The 23,561-nt window shown below is 29.5% G+C and overlaps 1 protein-coding gene across 1 annotated transcript in view; it reads left to right on the plus strand.

The window, feature by feature from the left end:
* Positions 1 to 23,561, plus strand: part of LOC143223917 (uncharacterized) — a 139,453-nt gene that overhangs the window by 65,332 nt on the left and 50,560 nt on the right. The window contains exons 25-32 of the mRNA XM_076452391.1: positions 2,574 to 2,780; positions 5,826 to 5,861; positions 6,873 to 7,001; positions 8,516 to 8,749; positions 9,934 to 9,969; positions 13,784 to 13,906; positions 17,416 to 17,679; positions 23,045 to 23,080. Coding sequence (XP_076308506.1) covers positions 2,574 to 2,780; positions 5,826 to 5,861; positions 6,873 to 7,001; positions 8,516 to 8,749; positions 9,934 to 9,969; positions 13,784 to 13,906; positions 17,416 to 17,679; positions 23,045 to 23,080 — 1,065 coding nt within the window. The remainder of the gene's footprint in view (positions 1 to 2,573; positions 2,781 to 5,825; positions 5,862 to 6,872; positions 7,002 to 8,515; positions 8,750 to 9,933; positions 9,970 to 13,783; positions 13,907 to 17,415; positions 17,680 to 23,044; positions 23,081 to 23,561) is intronic.

Raw genomic sequence — 23,561 nt, forward strand, 5'->3', positions numbered from 1 at the left:
GCTGTCATCAACCAACTCAACTTGCTAGTTTTTGAATGCAAGGTCTATTGTACTGAACCAGTGAGCCTCTTATATTGCATCCAAACATTCATGTGTTCAAATGTCAATGTGAGCTACTGTGCTCATTTCTGTAAAATCAATAGAGAAACTGTGTGTACCATTCTTCTTTCAGATAATCATTGCTGGAGATTACCAAACATTATCTGACTGCTATATGACTGTGTCCTTTAACATCTGCTGTAGTTCAGAGCTAGTTACCTCCCAAATGCTTCAAGGAAGCTTACACTGTGGTTGTTGAATCAGATTTTTTTCTATTGTATCTGTTTGATTTCATGTAAGAGTTGTTTAATTCAGTTAACCATACAATCCTATAAATACCTCAAAATATTTCACCAACAAGACACTGCACCATTTCTAACATTGTTTGCACAGTCTTAAACAAGCAATCTTATGTATGTTGGTTTCTGTACACTTACTTTTAGATGTGGATAACAGACACAACTTCAATGATACTAGTACCTGTTACTTCAGCTTTGCTTACCATGTCAGTGACTGTTCTAGTATAAATATGGACGACTGAACATTCCTATTTGTAGAACAACACCAGGACTTCATCTCTTCTTGAAGATGTAGCTGCCAAAGCTAATGGTGTTTGATTTCTTAATACAAAGCAGCCTATTTCATGTGTGGGTTCCATAAACTAATTACATGGCTCTAGCAGCATAGACTTTGTTTGTAGTCAACCACAGAAAACTAGTTTTCATGTGGTACTGTGACTTCTTACACATTCACTGTTTCTGGAATGGATCTGACTGGTAATGTATAACTATACCATTTAACATTAATTTATCAGTTGCACAAGGAAAATGTACCAATCAGCTTGGCAGCACACCCATTTCAATACTTTTGATGCCAGCACTGAGGTCAGTGATGACTGTTTTCATTCTATAAGTGAAACCTGTCAGGCATTGTCAAGACTTAGATTTTCTGTTCATGACCAGCTTATCTCCAATTGCCAGAAGAAAGCTTTGTATTCCATGCACCATAGCAAGGTATAGAAAATTCACTTGAAAATGATCCAACACTTCAAATGCAAAGCAGTACAATTTTTTCCTCCCTCCCATGATAATACCCTTGCAGAGGTATTGGCAGTAAAGATTGTGGTATATCAACCATGGGAGGATGGTTATACTTCTGCAATTTCACTGGATACCACTGTGATTCCATCACAGTTCTTGAATGTGAGAGTGGTTGGTGACAGAAACTGCCTTAGTAATGGTGATAAGATCTCTCACTTGCAGGTGATATTGCATTATCTCACTGGGTAGCCCTTTCACAAATTTGACAATGATCATACCCTTATGATCATCTGAAGCCATTGCAGGGTAAATCTTGAAATTATGCAGTTTATCTTTTTATGGTATCCTTCTTCTGAGCCTTCAGTTCAGCTCAATGGTTTGATCAGTCTTTACCAAGTCAAGCCCCTGGTGCAGCACAGTAGTGATTATTTTATATACACAGTTGCCCTACATTAAAGTGTTCTGGAGAGTTTAAGGCTACTGTATAAACTCATATCTAGGCATTGTATGGCCATTCCAGGCAGCTACTTGCCTGAAATACTTCAGAATATAACCAAAATCCTCCTTCATTATTCTTTGAATGTCAGTGGAGTGATCTATTTTGCTTCATTCACTGGAAACCATGATTGTAACTAGATTCTTTACTTCAAGACTTAATAACAGGGGATTTGGTAAACACTCTAGTTGCAAAATAATGCTGTATCTGTGTGTAAGTGGATGAAATAAAGAGACCAGGCACCATATGAAACCTAAAATGAATGATTTTTATTTGTAGAACATATTAAATATAAATACAGTGTGTGCACTTGCTTTTGGAATGGAACAATCAGTTCTATTAAACTTTCTATATTCAACCTTTCAAACTGACTAAAACCAGCACTGTATAGTTCAAAAGAAACATCATATTTGCAAAAAGTGACTAATGCTTTCAGTGTGATTGATTATTCTCATTCAAATGTAGGTTAGTTCATAACCTCAAGGTATCACCTTAACTAATATTGAAAGGGATTTCTGTTAACATGTTTACATACATGAAGTATTGCAGCAATTCCCCCTCCTATTGGTAGAACAAGTATTAACTACTTGAAAAAATAAGTGAAAGAAGAAAGCTAGAATAAAATAAACTTAACAGCTTTTGTTATATGAAAACTACACAAACACAGAATAAATGATAAATTCAGAACAAAAATTGCCATAATACAAGAAGATAGAAATACTACTATATACATATGTGTATCATTAATATTTATATTCATTTTATAAATACTTTTAGTAAATGAAATATGATAATTTTGTGTTAAAAGTAGTAGTTATATGTATAGCTATTGACCACATATGAACATATGACAAAAGTTTTGTACCTGCTTTTTCAGGACACTTTTAGATTTTATAATAAATTTATCTGAATAATAGTTTGTGTTATGATGTCTACATTGAAGGTAACTAAAGCACCATATGTTCCATTTATCCTTTACCTTTACCTCTCTACTCTAGATGTTGAAACACTCTTCCAGTTTTTAGTGCCCAAGGAGTGTTCTAAGATTGTTCAAGAAGATATAGCGTTCCAAGACTTTGTTCCTAATGACTCACAACTATATATATCTAAGCCCAGTAAATGCCCAGATGCTCCTCTTAGTTGTCCAAATTGCCAAAGTTCACTTGATAGTGATGTCCGTCACAAACTGAATTCTTTCCCATATGGTAAATTTCCTTTTTTATAGGTGAAGATACTTGTATTCAGATAGTGTTTTTATATATATATATAGATTATACTTCTATGGTATACTTTTCAGAAAGATCAATTGCATAATAAGCTTATTCCTATATTGGTGTGTTTAAAAATTTGATAATGTTTTATAAACATCAAAGGATACTTTTCAACAAGAAATGTGTTTTTTTTATTTATTTGTCAGTTTTTCGTGCATAAAAGTGCACATCACAAATGTATTATTAGATTATAACCCCTTAAATATTTAAGATAGACAGGTTTCTTAAAAAAAAAGAAAGAAAAGGATGGTTAGAAGTAAAAATTATGTTTACTCAAAACTGAACAAAAGATATAAAGGATAAAAATTAAGAATAGTATTATAAATTTAAGAAGTTTTAAGTGGATTAATAAAAAGTGCATTAATGGGAGATTTGGGGGATCTTTATATAGAAGAGAATTGATCAAATGAGAAATTAGGAAATATGAAAAGTATTTCAAAAAGAGAGGTTGGTTAGAAATGTATAAAAATTAATAGTAAGAATTTTCTCAAATATTTAAAAGGTAAGCAAAATGTTAGGATTGGGTAGGTACTCTGTGTGATGATTCATGAAGGCTAATTTCTGATGATTATGGGATGGCTTGGTTACTCCCTTTGTTTTTTTCTTCAGTTTTGAATAATGAAGATTTAAATAGTATTATACATCTTGAACAGTTTGTAAATGGAAACAAGATTGAACTAGATATTTGCATTAACTTTATCTGGTTAAGAAATGGTTGGGAATATTAAAAAGCTATCTTTGTGAGTGTGTGTGATAGGTTGCTCCTTTTAATTGAAGACTGACAGGATCGGAGAAAGCAGAAGTTTGTTATTAATGGGGTTCATTTAAACTGGAATACTGTTACAGGTTAGGTACTTCGGAGTTAATTGTTAGATCTTTTGCTATTCTTGATTTACACCAACAACATAGATGAAGAAAGTGTCAAAGAATTATTTAAATCTGCTGATGATATTAGTTTTGTTTGTTGCTGGCTGTAAGAAGGATGCTAATGCTTTACGTAAGGATTTGGAGTATTTGGTGAATTTGGGCTGATGGCCTTTAACTATAATAAGTGCAATAAAGAAAATCAGATTTACTTAAAAAGAGTATAAAGTATAAAATTAAAGAGTATTATTATAAATTTAAGAAGTTTCAATTGATTGCAGAAGAGAGACTTTGAGAATTACACAAGATCATATGATAATGATAGATGATGACCCAAACAAATGTAGTTGAAACGTGACATTCTTTTACAATAATAAATAGATGTGGTTTAAAAGGTGTATTAATTTTATTAACTGTATGTCACAAGATATATGATTAAACCACTTTATCTCAGTGTTTTACTAAAAAATTTGAAGTCAATATATTTAAAATAGATTTCAAATAATTGAATATATTTCACTTGTCAATATTTATAAGATCTTCAACATTTGATGACAAAAATTTCATCATCCATTGTTTGATATGCAGTTTTTAATTTTTTTATACAAACACAAACATTGTAAGATGGCCTAGGGCTGGAGTTTTGAGAAATCCTCTGTCAATGTTTCATTTGCTTATTTTTATCTTGAGCATGAGATGGAAGATATGATACATAATGAAATTTGTTTAGCACAGAAACTCATGCCTATGAATGTTATACAAACTTCTATTATTAACAGTAAGCTTAGAACTCGACAGAAATTATACAATCAAGTGTAAGATGGTTGTCTTATCTCTAGCTGCATCAGTATGGTAGGTTAAGCAAAAATAAAAAGTATTAAAAAAATATATGACTATTAACAAATAATGAACCAATTTTTGGCAATTAATTCACTGGTGATTGAGTAATTTCCATATTGGTACATTCATGGTTTATTTTGTCTTTTATATTTATTATAAAATCATATACACAAAAGTCTCTCTTCACAATCAGGATTTTTTTTTAGAAAAATCTTTATATTGTGATAGATATCGGTAGCATCTTACAATTTAGAATAAAAGTAAAAATAAATTTCCAATAATAACTTCAGTAATTCAAAACTGCTTATATTAAACTAATAGAAGATAACTTAAAATATGTAAATTATTTATTGTGTGAAATTAACAAAACTTAAAAATTAAATCACAAATTCATATAACTTAAAAAATCAAATTATTTAAAAGACAAAATATATCTCAAGCTCTACCACCTTATATGAAACAACTAGATGATGGTAGGTCAGGAAATAAGTAACTACTCATTCTGTTTTATTGAAAAAAAAGCTTTAAAATTGCATATATTTATTAATTCATTGTAGATACTCAGTTTTACTGACTGGCCCTATTAGTCTTTAAAGGATTTGGTTGCCAAATTAAACTCTCAGTTTACCTTCAAAGGCTAGAGGAATTGGAAATGATTAATGAAATAATTTTCAATATTTAATTTTTTCTTTCACATTACTTTCAGTATGTATATATAACTTGTTAGGCTGGATTATTATTTGTTATTTTCTGTTGGTTTCTAATTAAGGACATATAGAAGTATTTCCTCATGGATTAATGGTTAGTCTCAAGGCTTATAATTCTAAAAATTGGGTTTGAATACCTATTGTAAGAAGATGCATAGATAGCACGTTGTATAATTTTATGCTTAACCCCATATAAACATATAGTAGTAAAAATAAAGTTCACTTAATTGTTTATGAAATAATTAGTAATTTCTGTAATAATTATTTTGAATCATACTGAGATATATTAGTACATGCCATTTTTTATTAATAGCTAATATTAATCAAGTCTCAGGGAATATTAAGATCATATCATTTACAACTGTGTGAATACTGTACAGGTAAACACTGCTATGTTAATTTGAATTCCTTATATGTTTCAGTGATTTATATACAATTCATAATACTCAGCTGTACTTTATTTCTAGTAAGCCATATTAATATTTCTACAAGGCTGATTTCAGTTTAATCCCAACTCCATATTATGATTTGATAGTGATAAAAATCATATTTTTTTTTTCAAATTTAGTTCTTATTGGAGAAATATTTAACAAGCCTAAAGAAGGTATGTAATAGTCATAAATGACATTGAATTTTTGGATTATATGCTTAGAAAATTAGGTATTTGTGTGTGAGGTCTTAAAAGTGTATCAGAGTGTCACAACATCAAATCAAGTTAAGTTTTAAATGTTTTAATACAGTATTTTTGATCATTTTGTTGTTATTCTTTAGCATGTGTATATAGTTGTGTAGTAATGCTTGCTTGCATTTTGTATTTTATTCCTGTTGCTTCATTTGACAAAATTAATGGCTTATTTAATCTTATAATTTTTTTGAATAAATGTATTATTTGCTATCTTTATTAATTTTACATGATTATCAAGTATGAAGCATCAATTAAAAGTAGTTTATGGAAATTGCACACATTACATACAGTATGATACAAATACATGAAATAAATATTCATTATTTTTAGTCAAAGAGGCTTCTATTTTAATTGTTGATTAGTTTTACATTTTCTGTTAAATTAAAAGCTTTTGCATAAATTAATGTAAAATATGGACTTTATTTTACACTTAAAATAATTTAATTTTTAAAGTTAAGCTAAGTAAAATTATCTGTTCAAATCAATATTTTGTTGAAGTATAAAAAATAGACAATACACAGGTAAAGCATTTAATTATATTACAAGTATGATTATGTAATATTCATTGTGATAATATTTGTTTTAGATTAATGCATTTGCAGTCTTCTTTAGCTTGTGTGTGGATAATGAAAACGTTCAGAAGGCATATAGTTGTTAAAGAGGTACATCATACTATTTAAGGCAATTTCAAACAACTAGAAGTGTGGCTTAAAAGGTTTCAAAAGGCCAAGAAAACATTTAGTGACTGACCCTTCTAAAACAATGCAATTATATTAGAAAAAGAATTTTACGTTTTATTTAATTAGGTCACAGTTATTGGCTCTAGAATTTAACTCTTTTTGCTTATTCATGATCAAATATATAATATTTACTAGTTAAGATTTAGCAGGCTGTTCTTAAATCATTTTTGGTTCCTTATTATTCTGACAGATGATGGTAGCCTATGTGGCTCATTCTCCATTATTAAGTTTCTAAAAGGTAACAAGAAACATTTTAACAGAGAAGTCCATTTCAGAGTTAAAAATAACTGTGGATGTAACCTGATACAACATTCAAGAAGTAAGTTTTGTTTTGTATTAAATGCATAAATGTTTTATCTAATTGTGCTGAAAAGTATTGGTATTTGTCAATCTTGTTTAGTTATATTTCAGAAAATTAAAGTAGTGTTAAGAATAATTAATGGTTTTATCATATTTCAGTGTTTTAAATTTTTTGCAAAACATTTTTTGAAATATTAACATATTCATTAATAAAAGGTTTTTTTTTTAAATGTCTTTGGCAGTGAAGAATTAAAAACATAATATAGTTATAGTAAAATCATAAAATCAGAGCTACATAAGATAATATCTAGCTAAGTAAAAATACTCTGGTAAAATGTTTTAACTAAACAGAAATGATGCAATAGGAAAAGAACTGTCAGAAACTTCTGTCACTATTTGCTTAATTTCATTATAGCTACAAGAAGCTAAGAGTAATATAAATAAAAAAAATTAAAATTAGAACATTCCAGAATAGAATTAAAAGATGTTAAACTACCAAGTAAAAAAAATTGGCAAAAATGAAAGATTGCTTTATTTTGAAAGAATATAGAACTTATTCAAAAAATAGATAAAATTCCCATACATGAAAATATAGTGTTAGTACAAAAATTTGTCAAAAATTCTGCATTTAAATTTTATTGTCAAAATTTTAATCAGAAAGAAATAAAAAAACATTTACAGTGTGTTTCCTTTCTTAATGTCTTAGACATATGTAGATATACAGAGAAAAATCTGATATGGATAGATGTCACAGATACTGTATGGTGATCTTCTAAGTAGAACAGTAGTATGTTTATGGAATTACAACATAAAAACTCTTAGGTTTGATTGCTTGCAGGGAACATAATAGATAGCCCAATGTGGTTTTGCTTTAAAACATACAGTAAACAAAATGTATGATGCAATATATTAATTCAGCTCAAGATAGGATTGTATTGGTGAAAGTTCCACTAAAATTGTTTTATGATATTCCTGTATTTAATTAAGTAATTTTATTTGGTACTTCATTATCTGTTTCTTATGAAATACATTCATGTATTACTTTTAATTTTATGGAGTATTTAAATATTGAAGAAGAGGCCAGGTGCAGAAGAAACTACATAGTAATTTTGTTAAACCTAAGTCTACAGAATATTACTGTTGCACATTTATGTTACTCATATATTAGTTATACTGCTCTAGAGCAAAGGAAACATTACCTTTAGTATGTGTTAAAGCTTTCTGAACTTTATAATGTTTAAAAAGTACTTTTAGAAAACACTGGTTTTGTACATGTGTTTTTTTACTGGAAAATATTTTTTATCAAAATATATTTATTAATGCTATTTTTTTCATTTGAGGAACTTTTTCTGTCTCAGAAGTTTATGAAAGTTAGTGTTTGGATATATAATCTTTATATTGTATGATTTCAGTACTAAAGTAATTGAACATGTATAATTATATAACAAACATGATAATGTTATTTCATACTGAATGAATTATTATTTTTCAATAATTTTTACACTTTACAGTGTTATCTTCTTTCTTTCATAGGAAAATTTATATTGATCACAACTAGTAAAGTTTGGATCAAGGAAAGCTATTTGTTTACATCGCTTGTGCTTAGCCAAGGTGTATATATAATAAATTATGATAATTTGGATGATGTGAAAAATGCACTTACACAGAGTGATAATATTAAAAGTCCAGAAACTCCATATTCTTGTCCACATTGTTTATCATCTGTTGACAAAGATTTTCAAAATATTATTACTTCTTTTGACAATGGTAAGTTTAATCATAAGTAAAAAAGTAGTTTCACAACAGTGTATTGTTTTTATATTGTTTTCTTAATAAAAATCATTAATTACAGACTTATATGTTTATTTGTCCAGTTTTTTGCATATGGACTCTGACATTTTTGTTTACTAGTTCTTCTCATTTGTCAAGGGAAATTATGTGTATATGAAATATTTTTGTTTCAACTGTTAATATGCATTTTGGAAGTTTTGCATTTCAACTCAGGAAATACTGAATTTAAGAAAGATTGTGTTTCATGAATTCTTATTTCTATGGCTTTGTTTGGTAACAAGAAACTATAATTTTTCCAAAACATCATTTTTTTTTATTTTTTTTTGTTATTATCACATTGTATCACATTTTGTATCATTCTCTAGAAGTAGGAAATTAATATGGTATGAATTTCAATCTATGTCAGTTCTAGTAAAAATTAATGCAGCAAATTGTAATTTTCTGCTTTTGCTGTTAAATTCCTGGCTTGTTAATTAAATATACATCTAATCAGTAAAAATATATCAGTGAGTGTTTGTTTTAAATGACTACTCTGATATCTGACTCAGGTGCAGTCTACTTTAGTTTGTTCAAAATACTATTTATTTAAATTTATTACAGTCTATATCTGACAGAAATGACTGCTGTTGCTTTTAATTACATTTTATTGAGCTATAAGACAAGGTCTTTGCAAGGAATGAATGAGAGAGACTATTTGTTTATATATTTTTCTATTATGGCAGTCTTTTGTGTCCTTGATCTAACTGAAATATTACCTGAGAACTGTATTTTTGTGTCTATAGCTTCCACTTCAAATTCTATCACCATGTAGTACATTTTTGGCGAGAAATGATAGACATCATAGTGTTCACATTTTCCCTATTAAATGCTAAAAACCTTTTTTTTTTTTATTTTCCCTTTTCTTAATGTCATCTTTCGAAGCTCTACTCAAATAAGTGTTTGAGTCTAACAACAAAAAATGCATATTTTTTCTTTATTTTTATTGGCCTAAAGATTTTGGCCAGCAGTGTATGTGATTTAGGAGAGGCTAATAATGGTTATATAAACACTTATCAGTTGTTTTTCACATTCTCTTACAAACACATTAAAAGAATTTCTATGTTAAACTTTATATTTTATTATTATAAAAGTTTAATGTAATTTATTCATATATTTTTCAGTTTTGAAAATTAAGATCCAGGAAGATCTAACTGAAGGTAGGAATTTGTTTTTAATATTTAGAGCTAACAGCATAAATAATGTCACAAAAGTATGGGTCATTTTCACTTCTTAATTTGCTGTTTCAGACTTGGAAGTTCAATAAAAAACATAAATTAAAAATCTAAAAGATTGGCACATACCAAAATTTAACTCCCTCACTACTTGTAATATTATTATAGTAAAAACAGAATACATCATAATCTTGAAATACAAAGAAGTCTTATATGTATCAATGAACACTGTACTTTTTAATTTGAATGTTCACAAAGATATTTCATTTGTTAAAACATTTGTCTTGTAGAAAGATTATATTTCAAAACTGGTAATCTCTATCAGGCAGATGATAACCCAAGCAAATGTGGTTGAAAACATTTTTGTCTTACAGTAATAAATAACACTCTGTAACACAAATTTTTTCCTGGATGGTATGTGTTATTTCTTAATTGTTTATGTTGCAAACATACAAAAAATGGTCATTATTCCCATCAAACTTTGCTTTTGTAATCTGGATAATGAAATTTAGAAATTAACCTATTTTCTATGTACAAACGGGCAAATTTGCACATTTTCATTATGTGAGGTCTTAATAAAACAATATATGAATCAAGATTTACATGTTTTTATACTAAAGTTATACAAAAATGAACAAAAAAGATTTGTGATTGTAATGTAAATTACTTTAGCCTATCAGCCCCTAAATATAATCTCCCATCATGCTTTCATTATACTCTCCTTGGTAGAGGTGTTCAAAGTCCAGTATATCTTGGTGGAAGTGCTTGCCTTGTTCCTCTGAGTATACTCCCATGTTCTCCTTGAATTTATCAAGATGAGCATCAAGGATATGGACTTTCAGGAATATCCTGCAACCAATTTTGCTGTAGTTCTTCACCAGAGCTTCAACCAGTTCCACATAATGTTCGGCCTTGTGATTACCCAAGAAGCCTTGAATCACTGCGACAAAGATGCTCCAAGTTTTTTTTCCTTCCTGTTGAGTTTCTTGGGGAATTTTGTGCACTCCAGGATCTTCTTTATTTGTGGTCCAGTAAAGATATCAGCTTTGACCTTTGCCTCAGACAGCTTAGGGAAGAAGTCTGGAAGGTACTTGAAAGCTGCAGACTCCTTATCAAGAGCTGTGACAAATTGTTTCATAAGATCCAGTTTTATATGCAGTGGTGGGAACAACACTTTCTGGAGGTCCAGTAGTGGCTCACACACGACATTGTACCTCCCCACAGAGAACTCAGTCTGTTGTGGCCAGTGCTTCCTGTTGTAGTGAGCTGTGGTGTCCCTGCTGTCCCAAAGGCAAAGATAAGAGGGAAACTTGGTAAAGCCTCCTTGAAGACCCATCAGGAATGCCACCATTTTGAAGTCTCTGATAACCTTCCAGCCATACTCATCATACTTCAAGGCTTCTAGCAAGGTCTTGATGCTGTTGTATTCCTCATTGAGGTGCACTGAATGAGCCAGGGGAAGAGATGGATACTAATTTTTTTATGGAACAGCACAGCTTTGAGGCTTCTGGATGAGCTATCAATGAAGAGGCACTACTCGTTCAGATTACAGGCAATTCCAGATGCCTCTCACTGACCAAATACATTGTGGCAGAAGCAGAGCCCATTTTGATGAATGAAGAAGCTTGAAAAATGTCAGTGACGTTTCCTCTCATTTGCGACTTGCACACTTTCATCCAACAAATCCCACTCCTTTAGTCTCGATGTCAAAAGCTCAGCATTTGACTTTGTTAGATCAGGACCTCTGATCAAGTCATTGAGGTCTTTTTGGTTGGGGTAGTATGGGTTTCTCTCAACATCTGCACCTCTGATATTGTAATCTGGATCTTCAATGTCTACCTCCTCTTATGATTTGGTGCTCTCTTCTGAGGATAGCTGCTTTCTCTCTGGTGGAGAGGGTACAGGGAGCTCAGGGCAGTGTGGGACTGGGGTGATGGATTATGGAAGGTCAAGATACATGATAGCAGATGCATTTTTGCCAGCCTGACGTTTGGAAGGGTCCACCATACAGAAGTAGCAATTGCTTGAGTGGTCAGTGGGTTCATGCAAAATTCTTGGAATAGCAAACTTCATGGCTATCTTTTCCCCTCTATACCATCCTGCAGAAGAGTAAAATAAAATTGTTATTATGAAGAATAGATTTATTTCATCCACAACTAATGTGTAAGAGGTTCATGCAAAATATTTTATGTGTGATATTTATTCTATACTATTGGAAATTAAAAAAAAAATTTTAAAAGGTCTAAAATTTGTATAATATAAAATCTTACTATTCAAGCAAGCAAAAATTGTGTGTCTTACCTTGTATAGTTTTTTTGCAGTGATCAGAGGTAAAATTAGGTTCCCAGGGTTTGTCTTAATCCCCGACAGACATGCCAAAATATGTCTTGTAAGCTTCACATATTTAGCAGATGCTATCACAGAGTACTTTTTTGCTTTTGTCTTGATAAATTGGCCACATACATAGCAGAATGCATCTGATAAGTCAATGTGTTCACTTAGGCAGCTAGAACTAAACTGAAGTGATAGGTGGTGAGCCCCTATATATATATATATATTACTATGGAAAGTTCTAGAAAATTGTAAAAGGTTCTTGAAAATTCTCATAAGTTTTACATGTTAGAAAATTCTTGTAAGCTCTACAACATTCTTGAAAATTCATCTAAGTTCGAGAAAATTCTCTATCAGCTACTCAGCACTGAATCTACCTGGAATGTTCTGGAAAATGGGTAAATTTGAAACTTTCATTACCCAGGTCACAAAAGCAAAGTTTGAACAGAAAAATAAGTCTTTTCCATTTACTTTAGAATAAGCAATTGAGAAATAACACTTTCTGCCCAGGAACAAGGAAAAGTGAAAATTTTGTTACATAGTGTAATTGTATTTTAAAAAGTGTATTACTTTCGTTTGTTAAATGCAACAGTTTTTATGAGTAAAGCAATTAAACTTATTAGGTAACTAATAAAATTATGTCTGAATTAGTGTATTTAAAATAGGTTTCAAATAATTTTTAATTTCTGGTAACATCAGCTTATTTAGATATTTAGATGATTTTCCAAGACTTTTGATGTAAATTTAATTAATTTGACTTTAGTTTGGAGTACGTTAAAAATTGTTACTTATATGCAGTTTTTGTTTTGTTTTGCCAATGTGTTTTTTTTTTACATTTTAAGAAAACAACTTAAAATATTGCCTTATACATATAAGGTCTATCATGTTCTATTTGCTAATTGTATTTACACTTCAGATTACAAACTTAGAATGCCTATTTTCTTCGACTTCAAAACAATACTTCTTCTACAAGTATTATTGAAATAACTTACTGTTTAGCTAAAATTGATGTAGTTAATGCTGTGAACTCTTATGTGATTTAACTGTTGAACAAAAAAAATTATACAGTTGTAGAAACATGATGATTTTCAATTCTTTGTTACATATATATTGATTGAAATATTACAATGATACAATGGTGTCAAGAAAAGTAAATATGTAAATATTAAATAAAATCCAGGTTAAAAGAATATTACTTGGACCAAGTTTATAAAAATAAAGCACTTCTTAAGTATTCTGTATAGATTCTTTGCATATAATTCTCATGTTTAAAAGTTAACATACTATTATAATGTCTTACATGGGGGTATATCTTTTCTTCATAGAAGTAAAAGCATCTGAAACCTGTTGTTTGAAATAAGTTACATATTTTAGAACAAAAGAAGTAACTGTAACATATAATTACTGTAAACCTATTGACTAATAAGAAAGTAGTTGCTATAACTGGATAATATTTGCAAATTTATAGAACAGGAAAAGATTTCTGGTTTCTTTGTGGTTACTGACAAGTACAAGAGCCTTCAACATGACTTTGTACAGCCAGTTATCTTCAGTTTTAAGAAAGGTTGCCTTTGCAATTTTCTTTCACCTGGTATGATGTTAATGTACTTATTTAAGTTATTAAAGTTATTAAAATTTGCTGGTAAGTTAACTCTTTAGCTTAGTTGATAGAGCACTCACCTTATAAATGATAGATCTTGGATTCAAATCTAACATGAGGAAATATATAATGGAAAATAAGTAACATAGTATGTAGTTTTATATGAATCTATCCAGCTGTTACTTGTGATATGTAGCTCACATTAATGGATGTTGAAAAACAGTTTGTGTATACATTACGTATTATCTTTAATACATACCAACTAGTCAAACATGCCTCTTCTTTTATGTTTCTCTTAGGCCAGTTCTACCTATACACTATTTATGTGGATTCCTCATTGTCTTTTTTTACTTGAAATTTTCTACAACAACTTGAAAATTCTTTTCAAACCGACACTTATTCTCATACCTACTTTAAATGGTTATTCCTAAAACTACCTTTTTGTCATAACTTTTGTTGATTGCATTATTTGTGTTATCAGGGTTTTATTATTTTTACTACATGTAAACTGCTCAAACAACTTCTTCTGTCTGTTTATACAATTATTTTTTTTCCTAACTACATTTTTTAACACTATACTAACTTATAACTGGTGGTACAATAGGAATTTATGCATTTCATGATCAACTTAGTATTGATAGGTTTATTACAGTTTGCTGCAACCATTGATCCACTTTTGCTTCCTGTACTAAAGCTGCTTAACATTTACTCTAGTATTCTTACCTTATGTTACTCATCATATCTTTTTTTTTAATTCTTAGAAATAGAAAATAAGGACTTAATCTGTACTTTTTTTTTATCAAAATTGTGATGTTACCAGGGGTATAACTAAACAACACTTGTTTTTATAAAATTATTAGAATTTGTCACCAAAGAGTCATTTTTTTTAATGATTGTCATTGTTAATTACTTGATGGTGTGTCTCTGGGTTTAAGTGTTGCACTATGTTTGGCTAAATTGTTATTATGAAGAAAAGTAATTAGAAGGTTGTCCCAGAATGTTTAAAACATTGTAATGTAGAAGATGTGTTGATGATATCTTTTTAGTTTTTAAAAATAAGCCTGACATCAAGAATTTGGATTATCTGAATAGTCAAAATGATAATATTAGACTTAGAGTTGAAGAACAAACAGCTAACAGTTTACCTTTCCTCGATACAAAGACTGTTAATTTAAGTGGAAGTTTTAATACTGGTTGCTATTGTAAGCCAACTTTCACGTGACAGTATTTTCATTTCAATAATGTTTTTACCTTTTGAATTTAAAAAAAATACCTGATTCACAGTTTAATTCATTGGACTTATGATATAGTTAGTTCTTCTTTCTCATTCCTTGAAGAAATACAAAACATAAAAGTTGTTTTAGAAAAATATAGTTTTCCTGTACAATTAATTGATATCAGGAATTATTTAAAAGCTCTGAACGCTCCAAAAATTATGAACAGGTTGGAAACAAAGAAATAGTTTACTACATGCAACCACTTACCATATTCATGTTAAGATCTAAATGATCCATGTCTGTAAGATGGTTAACTTTGCTTGCTCTTTCAGTTTGTTTATTTACATATATCAGACAAGTGGTGAAAACCAGAATAAATTACTAGAGAACCACTATTGATGTTGCCATTTGTCCATAATCCACCTATAAAAATGTCACTTTTCACATACCACTGACCGCATCTGATGAATTGGACAACAATTGAAGAAACATCTTTAATAATTGTTCCAGAATCTTGAACACATTAAGTGTGGAAAGTGATCTTGTGAGCCTATGCTCTTTGGGCTGTTTGAGCCTCTGGAATCATGTTATTGGCATGTTTGCACAGCACCCCACTACTCTTGCATTTGCATGACATAATTCTTAATGACTAGTATGTCCACATCCAAGATAGATAAGAACAAGATAAAACAGATTGAACAAAATGCATTTCTCTCTTTACAGAATAAGAATTTTTCAAACCAAGAATTGTCAACAGTATTTTCATGGACAAACTGGTACAGGGTCTAGTAAGGAGAACTTTTTAAACATGTTTACAAATACTTTACATGCATTTTTGTCTAAGAGGAAATAATGGAAAAATCATCAAAATAAGACTTGGTCATTTCAGTTGTTATAAGTGACAATTTTTGCCAAGACTTTTATTCTTTCTTTGAGGCTGTTATTTTAGTTGACTATCAAATAATCCTTATATATGTCTTAATTCCTTAGGTCCACACCTTACATGATATACAACACATCTATATTTCTTCAATCTGTCTTACTAATTTTATTAACGTTTCTTGAATATAAGCTTAATAAATGTAACAAAACATCATTGGTTGTGCAAATAAAACATGTCTTAGTTTTACTGATAATGTAATTTGTAACCATGTGATTTGCTTCATTTTTGAGGTTATTTCATTATATGATATATGTACAGTGTGCAAAAAGATAATGTAGATTTGTATGGTGCTTAGCATGTTGGACATTTACATGACAAAATAAAAGATATAAAAACTTTAGACTATGGTAAAACACAGACCTTCACACCTTAAAACAATATTTTATTATTACAAAAAACAAGTGCAAACATCTTTAATGGTACCGTTTTTTACTACTAATCATAATTATAAACAATGTATTAAAGACTGAAGCTGTTTAAAGATTTTGTCTACAATTGAAATTTACCTTATACTGAGCAAAATGAGCTCACTAGATGTGGTGAAAACAAGGCCATTTCTGCAAGTGTTCCCCATACTATTTCCATTAAAAGTGAAATATCTTCTTTAGTAAGCATTTATTTTTAACTCACACTTATAAGAAATATTCACATCTGATAGACCCTTGTCATTTATGGTTGTTTTTCATTGAACTCTGGAAACATCTGCTCAGGAACAACTCCCAGTCTCTAATACATCCAGTTTCTTATGTATTTTAATTTACTTTTTAACATTTAAACTCATATATGAGCAACCTAATTGTATTTTTATAAATATGTAAAACAGCTTATTCTGTCTCACATCTCATATTATCTCTTTGTATATAAGGTTCTGACTCAGTGTGGATGTTATTGACAATTCAGTACTTTATTTTTTATCAGGTGAACTAACCTTGAAACTCGGTAGCAGTGTACAGAACCCATATTAAAAGCCCTTCTGGGATAATCAAGCTTGAAGAACTGAATTATACTAATGATTTGTAACAAAACATACTACCATTCAATCTAGTACTTTGCTAGCTAAGATACTTTACAGTGAAAAATGTGAAGTGTGTTTAGGCTTTTTCTACTCCTTAACGGTCCTCTGGTGTTAGTCTACTTTAGAGGTGTCACATATTTATCCCAAAATTTCAGATAATACGTTTCATCTTCAATCAGTTTCATAATATTTAATTTTCTTGAACATGTTTAAAAATGTCTTGATATTTATTAGTGCTTATTTTTATTCATTAATTGTAAATCTGTCATTGTTCTAGGGTAAGGTGTTGGTTTTTAATTGCTTTTAAATTGTTAAATGTTTCTAGGCCATTTTCTTCTGTTTTCTGGAAATGATGCTTGGACAGAAATTAATAACAAAATGCAGATGACAGACCAAGTGTACATTGTAGCTTACTCCAGTACAAATGAACATGAGGTTCAAGAAAAGCTAGGGCCAGTCAGTGAGGTTTTCAAAGAAAGCACAGAATCAAATTTCTATACAAACTGCCCTTCAAAGCCTTTTACTTGTCTGCAGTGCCGAGCCAACATAAACTACTATTTGGAGAAGATCATTTGTACCTTTGATATCAGTAAGTTCTTTAAGCTATGGTATGCCCAATATTATATTAATTTAATTCTTTACTATAGATGCAGTAATCAATTTGTATCATTTTTTAAGATGTTGCTTTGGAGATATAGTTATTTGAATCAAAGTATCTTAATCATTGTTTGATTTCCTATGTTTATGTTTTTGATGCATTGACTTGTTTAAAAAGTGCAACAGTTTATCTGATTAGGAAAGTTTTTCAGTTTTGAAGATCTAAAAATAGTTATGCCTTATCTGCCAGAGTAACTTCATTTATGAATATATTGAGATGCCTAAGGTAAGTATTTTTGAGGGTGAAATTAAAATGCTGGCAGCTTCCTCTTTAATATTAACTGCAAGCTATCACTGTTCAAAGTATAGAAGCACTTTTACTACTTAAAATTAATAAATGGTTTTTTAGATAATATAAAATTATATTCAAAACTTATGGTTGTTTTATAAGTTATTTGATATGTTATTAATTCCAAAACAAGCATCAGTAGAAACAGTCTCCTAGTTTGATTTTATAGTAAGAAAACAACTATATTGTTAATATAGGGTTAAATAATAATCTATAAGGTTTTGACAGTTCTTTTTAAATATAAACAATATTTTTCAAATGTAATTATGAAACAAAAAACATGTTGGTACTAAAGAGAGTTTTTAACCATCAGTTTGTTTTTATAAGTGTCACTAATGAATCTGCTATTTTTGTAGTTTCAAGTAGTTAATCATGTTGTATGTGATGACAGTTATTTACATAATAAAGTTACAAAAGAGGGTTTCTAATTAGATATTTCTTGACAATGTGCTCTGAACAATTTGTTAATTTGTAATTAATATTAATTCCTGATGAGACTGAACTACCTACTTAAATCAAAACTAAATATCAACCCATTAATCAGTGCAGTGAACTAAATATATATTGCTCGTACTTATAAAAATTAAAATGAAATGTTTCATCAGTTAAGCATCCTTCCTGTTAAAAATAATTTTGGTCTTAAATCTAACAATATTTCATGAATCTTTACCAGCTGAGGAAAGTTATGTTAATCCTAAATCCACATAATAATGCAAATTAATATTCATAATGAAAAATTATAAAGTTGTATTATAAAACATTCTATATCAATATCTCTAGTGACAGTAACTTTAGTTGAAGGATATATTATACCTGACTTACAAGACATAAAAACACTGGTTGTTAGCTCAGATATTTGAAATGGCCAGGAGCATTCCATGCCAGACAACATCCAGTGATTAAGTTAGATGCAGAATGCAAAGATGGTGATGCATATCCGTATGCATTACAACATTTTTCTCCTAATATATATAGAGATAGCATTCTTAAGAGTGTGTGTATTTCCATGATTTTAAGCGTAGAGGAAGTTCTCTCTTAAGCACTTATAATGCCCTAGCTACACAGCAGTAGTGATTAATCTCAAGAATATTAAAGATAATGGCATGGAGATTGAATATATTTGGGTGTCTAGTAGTTAATATAAAGGAAAAAGCGTTATTGTAGAAATTTGTTACAGATCACCAAATGATGCTAATAAAATTAGTGAGAACCTTTACAATGTAATTAATATTTCAGCTGAAGTCATAACCATGGGTGATTTTAATTTTAGGTATATAGAATGGGAAATGCTAGAATCAAACCATGAGGGAAAAGGATTTTTGGAAACTGTTAAGGATTCTTTCTTCGCAAGATAGTCGAAGAAACTTCTAGAAACAATGCTGAGATTTATTATTAACTTCAAATATAGAAATGATCAAGAGAGTATAAACTGGAGAACATCTGGGTGCAACTGATCATTGCTCTATTATGTTCAATATTTAGCTACAAATGGAGATCAGGAATAATGATATTTTGGTTGCAAATTTCAAACAACAAATTTTGAAGTTATGCAAAAAGAAATATCTCTTGTGAATAAGGAAGCTGAGTTATTTGGAGATACTGATGAAATATGAGAATTTTTAAGATGAATATTTCAAAATTCAAGATAAACATATTTCTTATAGAAAGAAAGGACAGATGCAAATAAAAACAAAAACAGGTTGGTTCACAAAGGGTATAAGAGTTAAAATTAAAGAAAAGAATCATAAATTTAAGAAATTTAAATGACTGTTATGACAGGAGATTTAGAAAATTAGAAGATCAATAAAGTTAGTGAAATAGGAAATTAGGACATAGAAAAGGATTTATGAGAAAAGGTTGGCTGAAAATGTAAAAATTAACTGTAAGGATTTCTTTAAATGTATTAAGGATAAACAGAAAATTAGGGCGGGGGTAGGAATTTTAGAGGATGATAAACCCACTTGAAGTAAAAATGTATTCTCAAGACAGCTGGTTTGGGAATTAAAACTTTAACTAAAATAAAGTTTTAGTACCCATACCAGCCATCTTGAGGGGACATGTATCTGATGATTATGAGATGGCTGGGTTGTAATAAAATGTTTGTCTTTTATTTTTACTAATAAAGATTTAAACAGTATTCCACATCTTGAATAAATGATAGATAGAAACAAGATTGAACAAGATGTTTGCATTAATTTTGAGCTGCTTAAGAAAAAATGGGAAAGTTTAAAGAACAGCAAGGCTCCTTGGTTATATAATATTTACCCCCTTAGGTGCCACATAAAAGGTTTGAAAAAATTATCTCTATAGGTATGGAGATAAGTTAGCAAATTGGATGTAAGAGTAGCTGGATGGAAAAAAAGCAGAGGGTTGTTACAAATGGAGTTCAGTCAAACTGGATTAATACCACAAATGGAGTTCTTTAGGGCTCAATCTTAGTGCCTTTGGTCTCTTTTATTTGCATCAGTTATGTAAACGAAAAAAATGGTCAATAAATTACTTAAATTTTCAGGTGATATTCAGGCCTTGAATGTTGCTGGCTGTGAAGAGAATGCTGTTGATTTACAAAATGATCATTTTGTGAGTTGAGCAAATAAATGGCAAATGGGTTTTAATTATAATTAATGCCAGACAATGTATGTAAGTTATAATTATTTGAATTATAAGTAAGTATACTTTGGATGGGAATAATCTTAACAGTATCATGACAAAAAGGGATCTTGGTGTCATGGTTGATAAGTCTGTAAAGCCATTCAAGCAGTGTTCTGTTGTTAGTGGTAACACAAATTGGGATTTAGGTTGTATCTACAGAAATACTGAATACAAGTTTAAAGAGGTCATAATTTCATTGTCTATTTCACTGGTTAGGCCAAACTTAGAATACTGTGTTCAGTCTTAGGCTCTTTATTTTAGGAAATACTGAATTGTTGGAAAGGGTTCAGAGAAGGGTTATTAGAATGGTGCCCAGGATAGAAGGGTTGTCATATGAGGAGAGGTTGAAAAAAGAAAAGTTAGGGGTATCTGTTTGAGGTGTCTTAAGATTGTAAAGAGAATTGATATGTTGATATATAATCTTTTTTTAATATTTAAATGTGAGAATAGTCAGAGTAGGGGACACAAGTATAAATTTTGGCAGAGTAAGGGTTATCTTCAGCTAAGATAGTTTTATTTTTCCAGTAAGGTGGTTTGCCTTTGAAATGGGTTGCCTTTAAATTTTGTGAAAGCAGTAAATTTAAATGATTTTAAATCTTGATAAATATATGAATGATAAAGGTTGGCTATAGGACTTTTTCTTTTGTTTTAAATTTATATATTAATAGTTTAGAGAAAAGTCCAGATTGACTGATAGGTTCCATGTTGTGTTAGAAAGAAATATTTTGCAGCTGTAGTTCCTGGAACATATATAATTTCCAGTTTTGTCTTTATGAAGTGAAGTCACTATTGCTGGATCATTCAGAAGGAAAGAAAACCTAATATACCTATCATTATCTAATAATTTTGATTTAGAAGGACGTTTAATTTCTGTATTAAAATATTTTGTAACTTTGTGGGTATTTCTGAATGTTTCCTACCAAAGAAATTGTTATATACAAATTTTGTATAAACTAAATTTATTTTTATTGGTAAACATAATTAGTTTACGTACTGGTTACATGAATATAATTTTGTGTTTATTTGTGAAACCAAATAAGGTTCACTTATTAATTCATACTGTATTTATTATGTTTTGGAAAGCAAATTGTTTAAACTGTCTGGTTGCCAAGACAAGAAGCAGAGTTAATCACTGGCATAGAGAACCATTTTACTCTATTTGTTCTCCCAGTAGATCCAGTGTTAAGAGGCTTCATGTTCTTTTGATGGTAGCTGGCTAAAATTGGATAGACTACTGTGATTTCAGCATGTGCTCAGCTTGGAGCATAATGATATCAGATGCTGACCATACCAAATCTACTACTTGCACTTCTAGAGGTGTTGTATCAATAGCCATTGAACAATATATATACCTATGCTCACTCTGTTCCTTTTTTTGCAGAAAAACATTTGACACCTTAAATCATGCAGTGATAACTGAACTTGTGATCTTTTGACTAAATTTTGATTATTTTTTCATTTGAAAGAAATAAATTTGGGAAATTCTATTATTTAGTTAAAGTAGTCTTACCACAACACTACAAACTTAATAGAATATTGTAAAACATTGTTAAGAAGATTATATCATATAGCTCTGTATCTAAAGTCTCTAACTGTCCATTTATAATATAAACCACTCTAATACAAACACTTATACAAATTATTAATTATGTAAAATCTTATTCTAATAAAAGTTGCTAAGATTTGTTAGTTTTATCAATTAAGCCTTTAGTATTAGGATAGTTCATACAAGATGCTATGTGTTTAATTAATGTTTACATCTTTCAAATATTACATGAAATAAGTATTTATGTTATTTATTACTTATGATGTTATAGTATAACAACATCATGGATACATTTCAAAAAGTCACCATGACAAATGAATTAATAAAAGCATCAAAGCATGTTCATTTTAAATTGCCTTTTTAAAATCCATTGTAATACATCTTTGTAGTTGCTAGTTTTCCTTAGCATAAAACCAGTACAGTAAAATTTCTCTTTGCAATATTGTAAAATCCTATCAGATATTTTAAAAGTTGAAATCTATTTTATCACAAGTTAGTAGGAAAAGCAACTATTCATTGAAATTCTTTTTTTTTTCAAAGTTCATATTAGCATTGTAGAAAGTCAAAATTTTAAAGATCTAGAGAATAGCATGCAAATATGAACAACTTAACCAAAACTGAGGTTGTTTAAAATGTAAATACATTGGCTATTGGATACTCTAACTTTTGTTTCTATTAAGTTATTTATTTGTTACATTGTTATACATAGTTGTTAATAATAAAAATGTTTTGTATATACCGAGTATTAAATCTTATACAAAGTTATAGTGAAAAGTTATATTAAATTTTCTGATTTGTTTGTCTCTTTAGTTCTGAAAATTGACATCAAGACACTTCCTGGTGCAGGTAAGTTAGCATGTGTAATTTTTCTAATTTAAATATATATATATATAAGCATAATAAGAGATTTTTAAAATTTATAAAACCAATTAAATATTGATATATAAATAACCTAGCTAGCTACAGTAAAAGTTTAATACTACAAAAAGTATTGAATCAAAAAATCCAAAACTACAAAATCTGAATGATTTGGAATTTAAAAAAAATTATCCCTACTTTGGCAAATTACTTTAATTATAACAGTCTGAGCCAAAGTATGTATAAAATTTCTTGCATTTTAAGTAGCTCAGATATTGTAATTTGTAATTTCTTGTGTCAATATTTTCTGTAGTATTAAAACTTTCCATATTACTATAGCTAGTGAGATCACATATATATTGATCCCTACTTGTCTTTATAAATATTTTATTAAACTTGTTTGTTTTCTTTTTATTAGCTATATTTTTGTGCTCCAGCAGTATCACGCATGGAGTGCAGGTATACCTGA

This window comes from Tachypleus tridentatus, chromosome 8, assembly GCF_004210375.1.
Source record: "Tachypleus tridentatus isolate NWPU-2018 chromosome 8, ASM421037v1, whole genome shotgun sequence".
In the NCBI taxonomy this organism is placed as follows: Eukaryota; Metazoa; Arthropoda; class Merostomata; order Xiphosura; family Limulidae; genus Tachypleus; species Tachypleus tridentatus.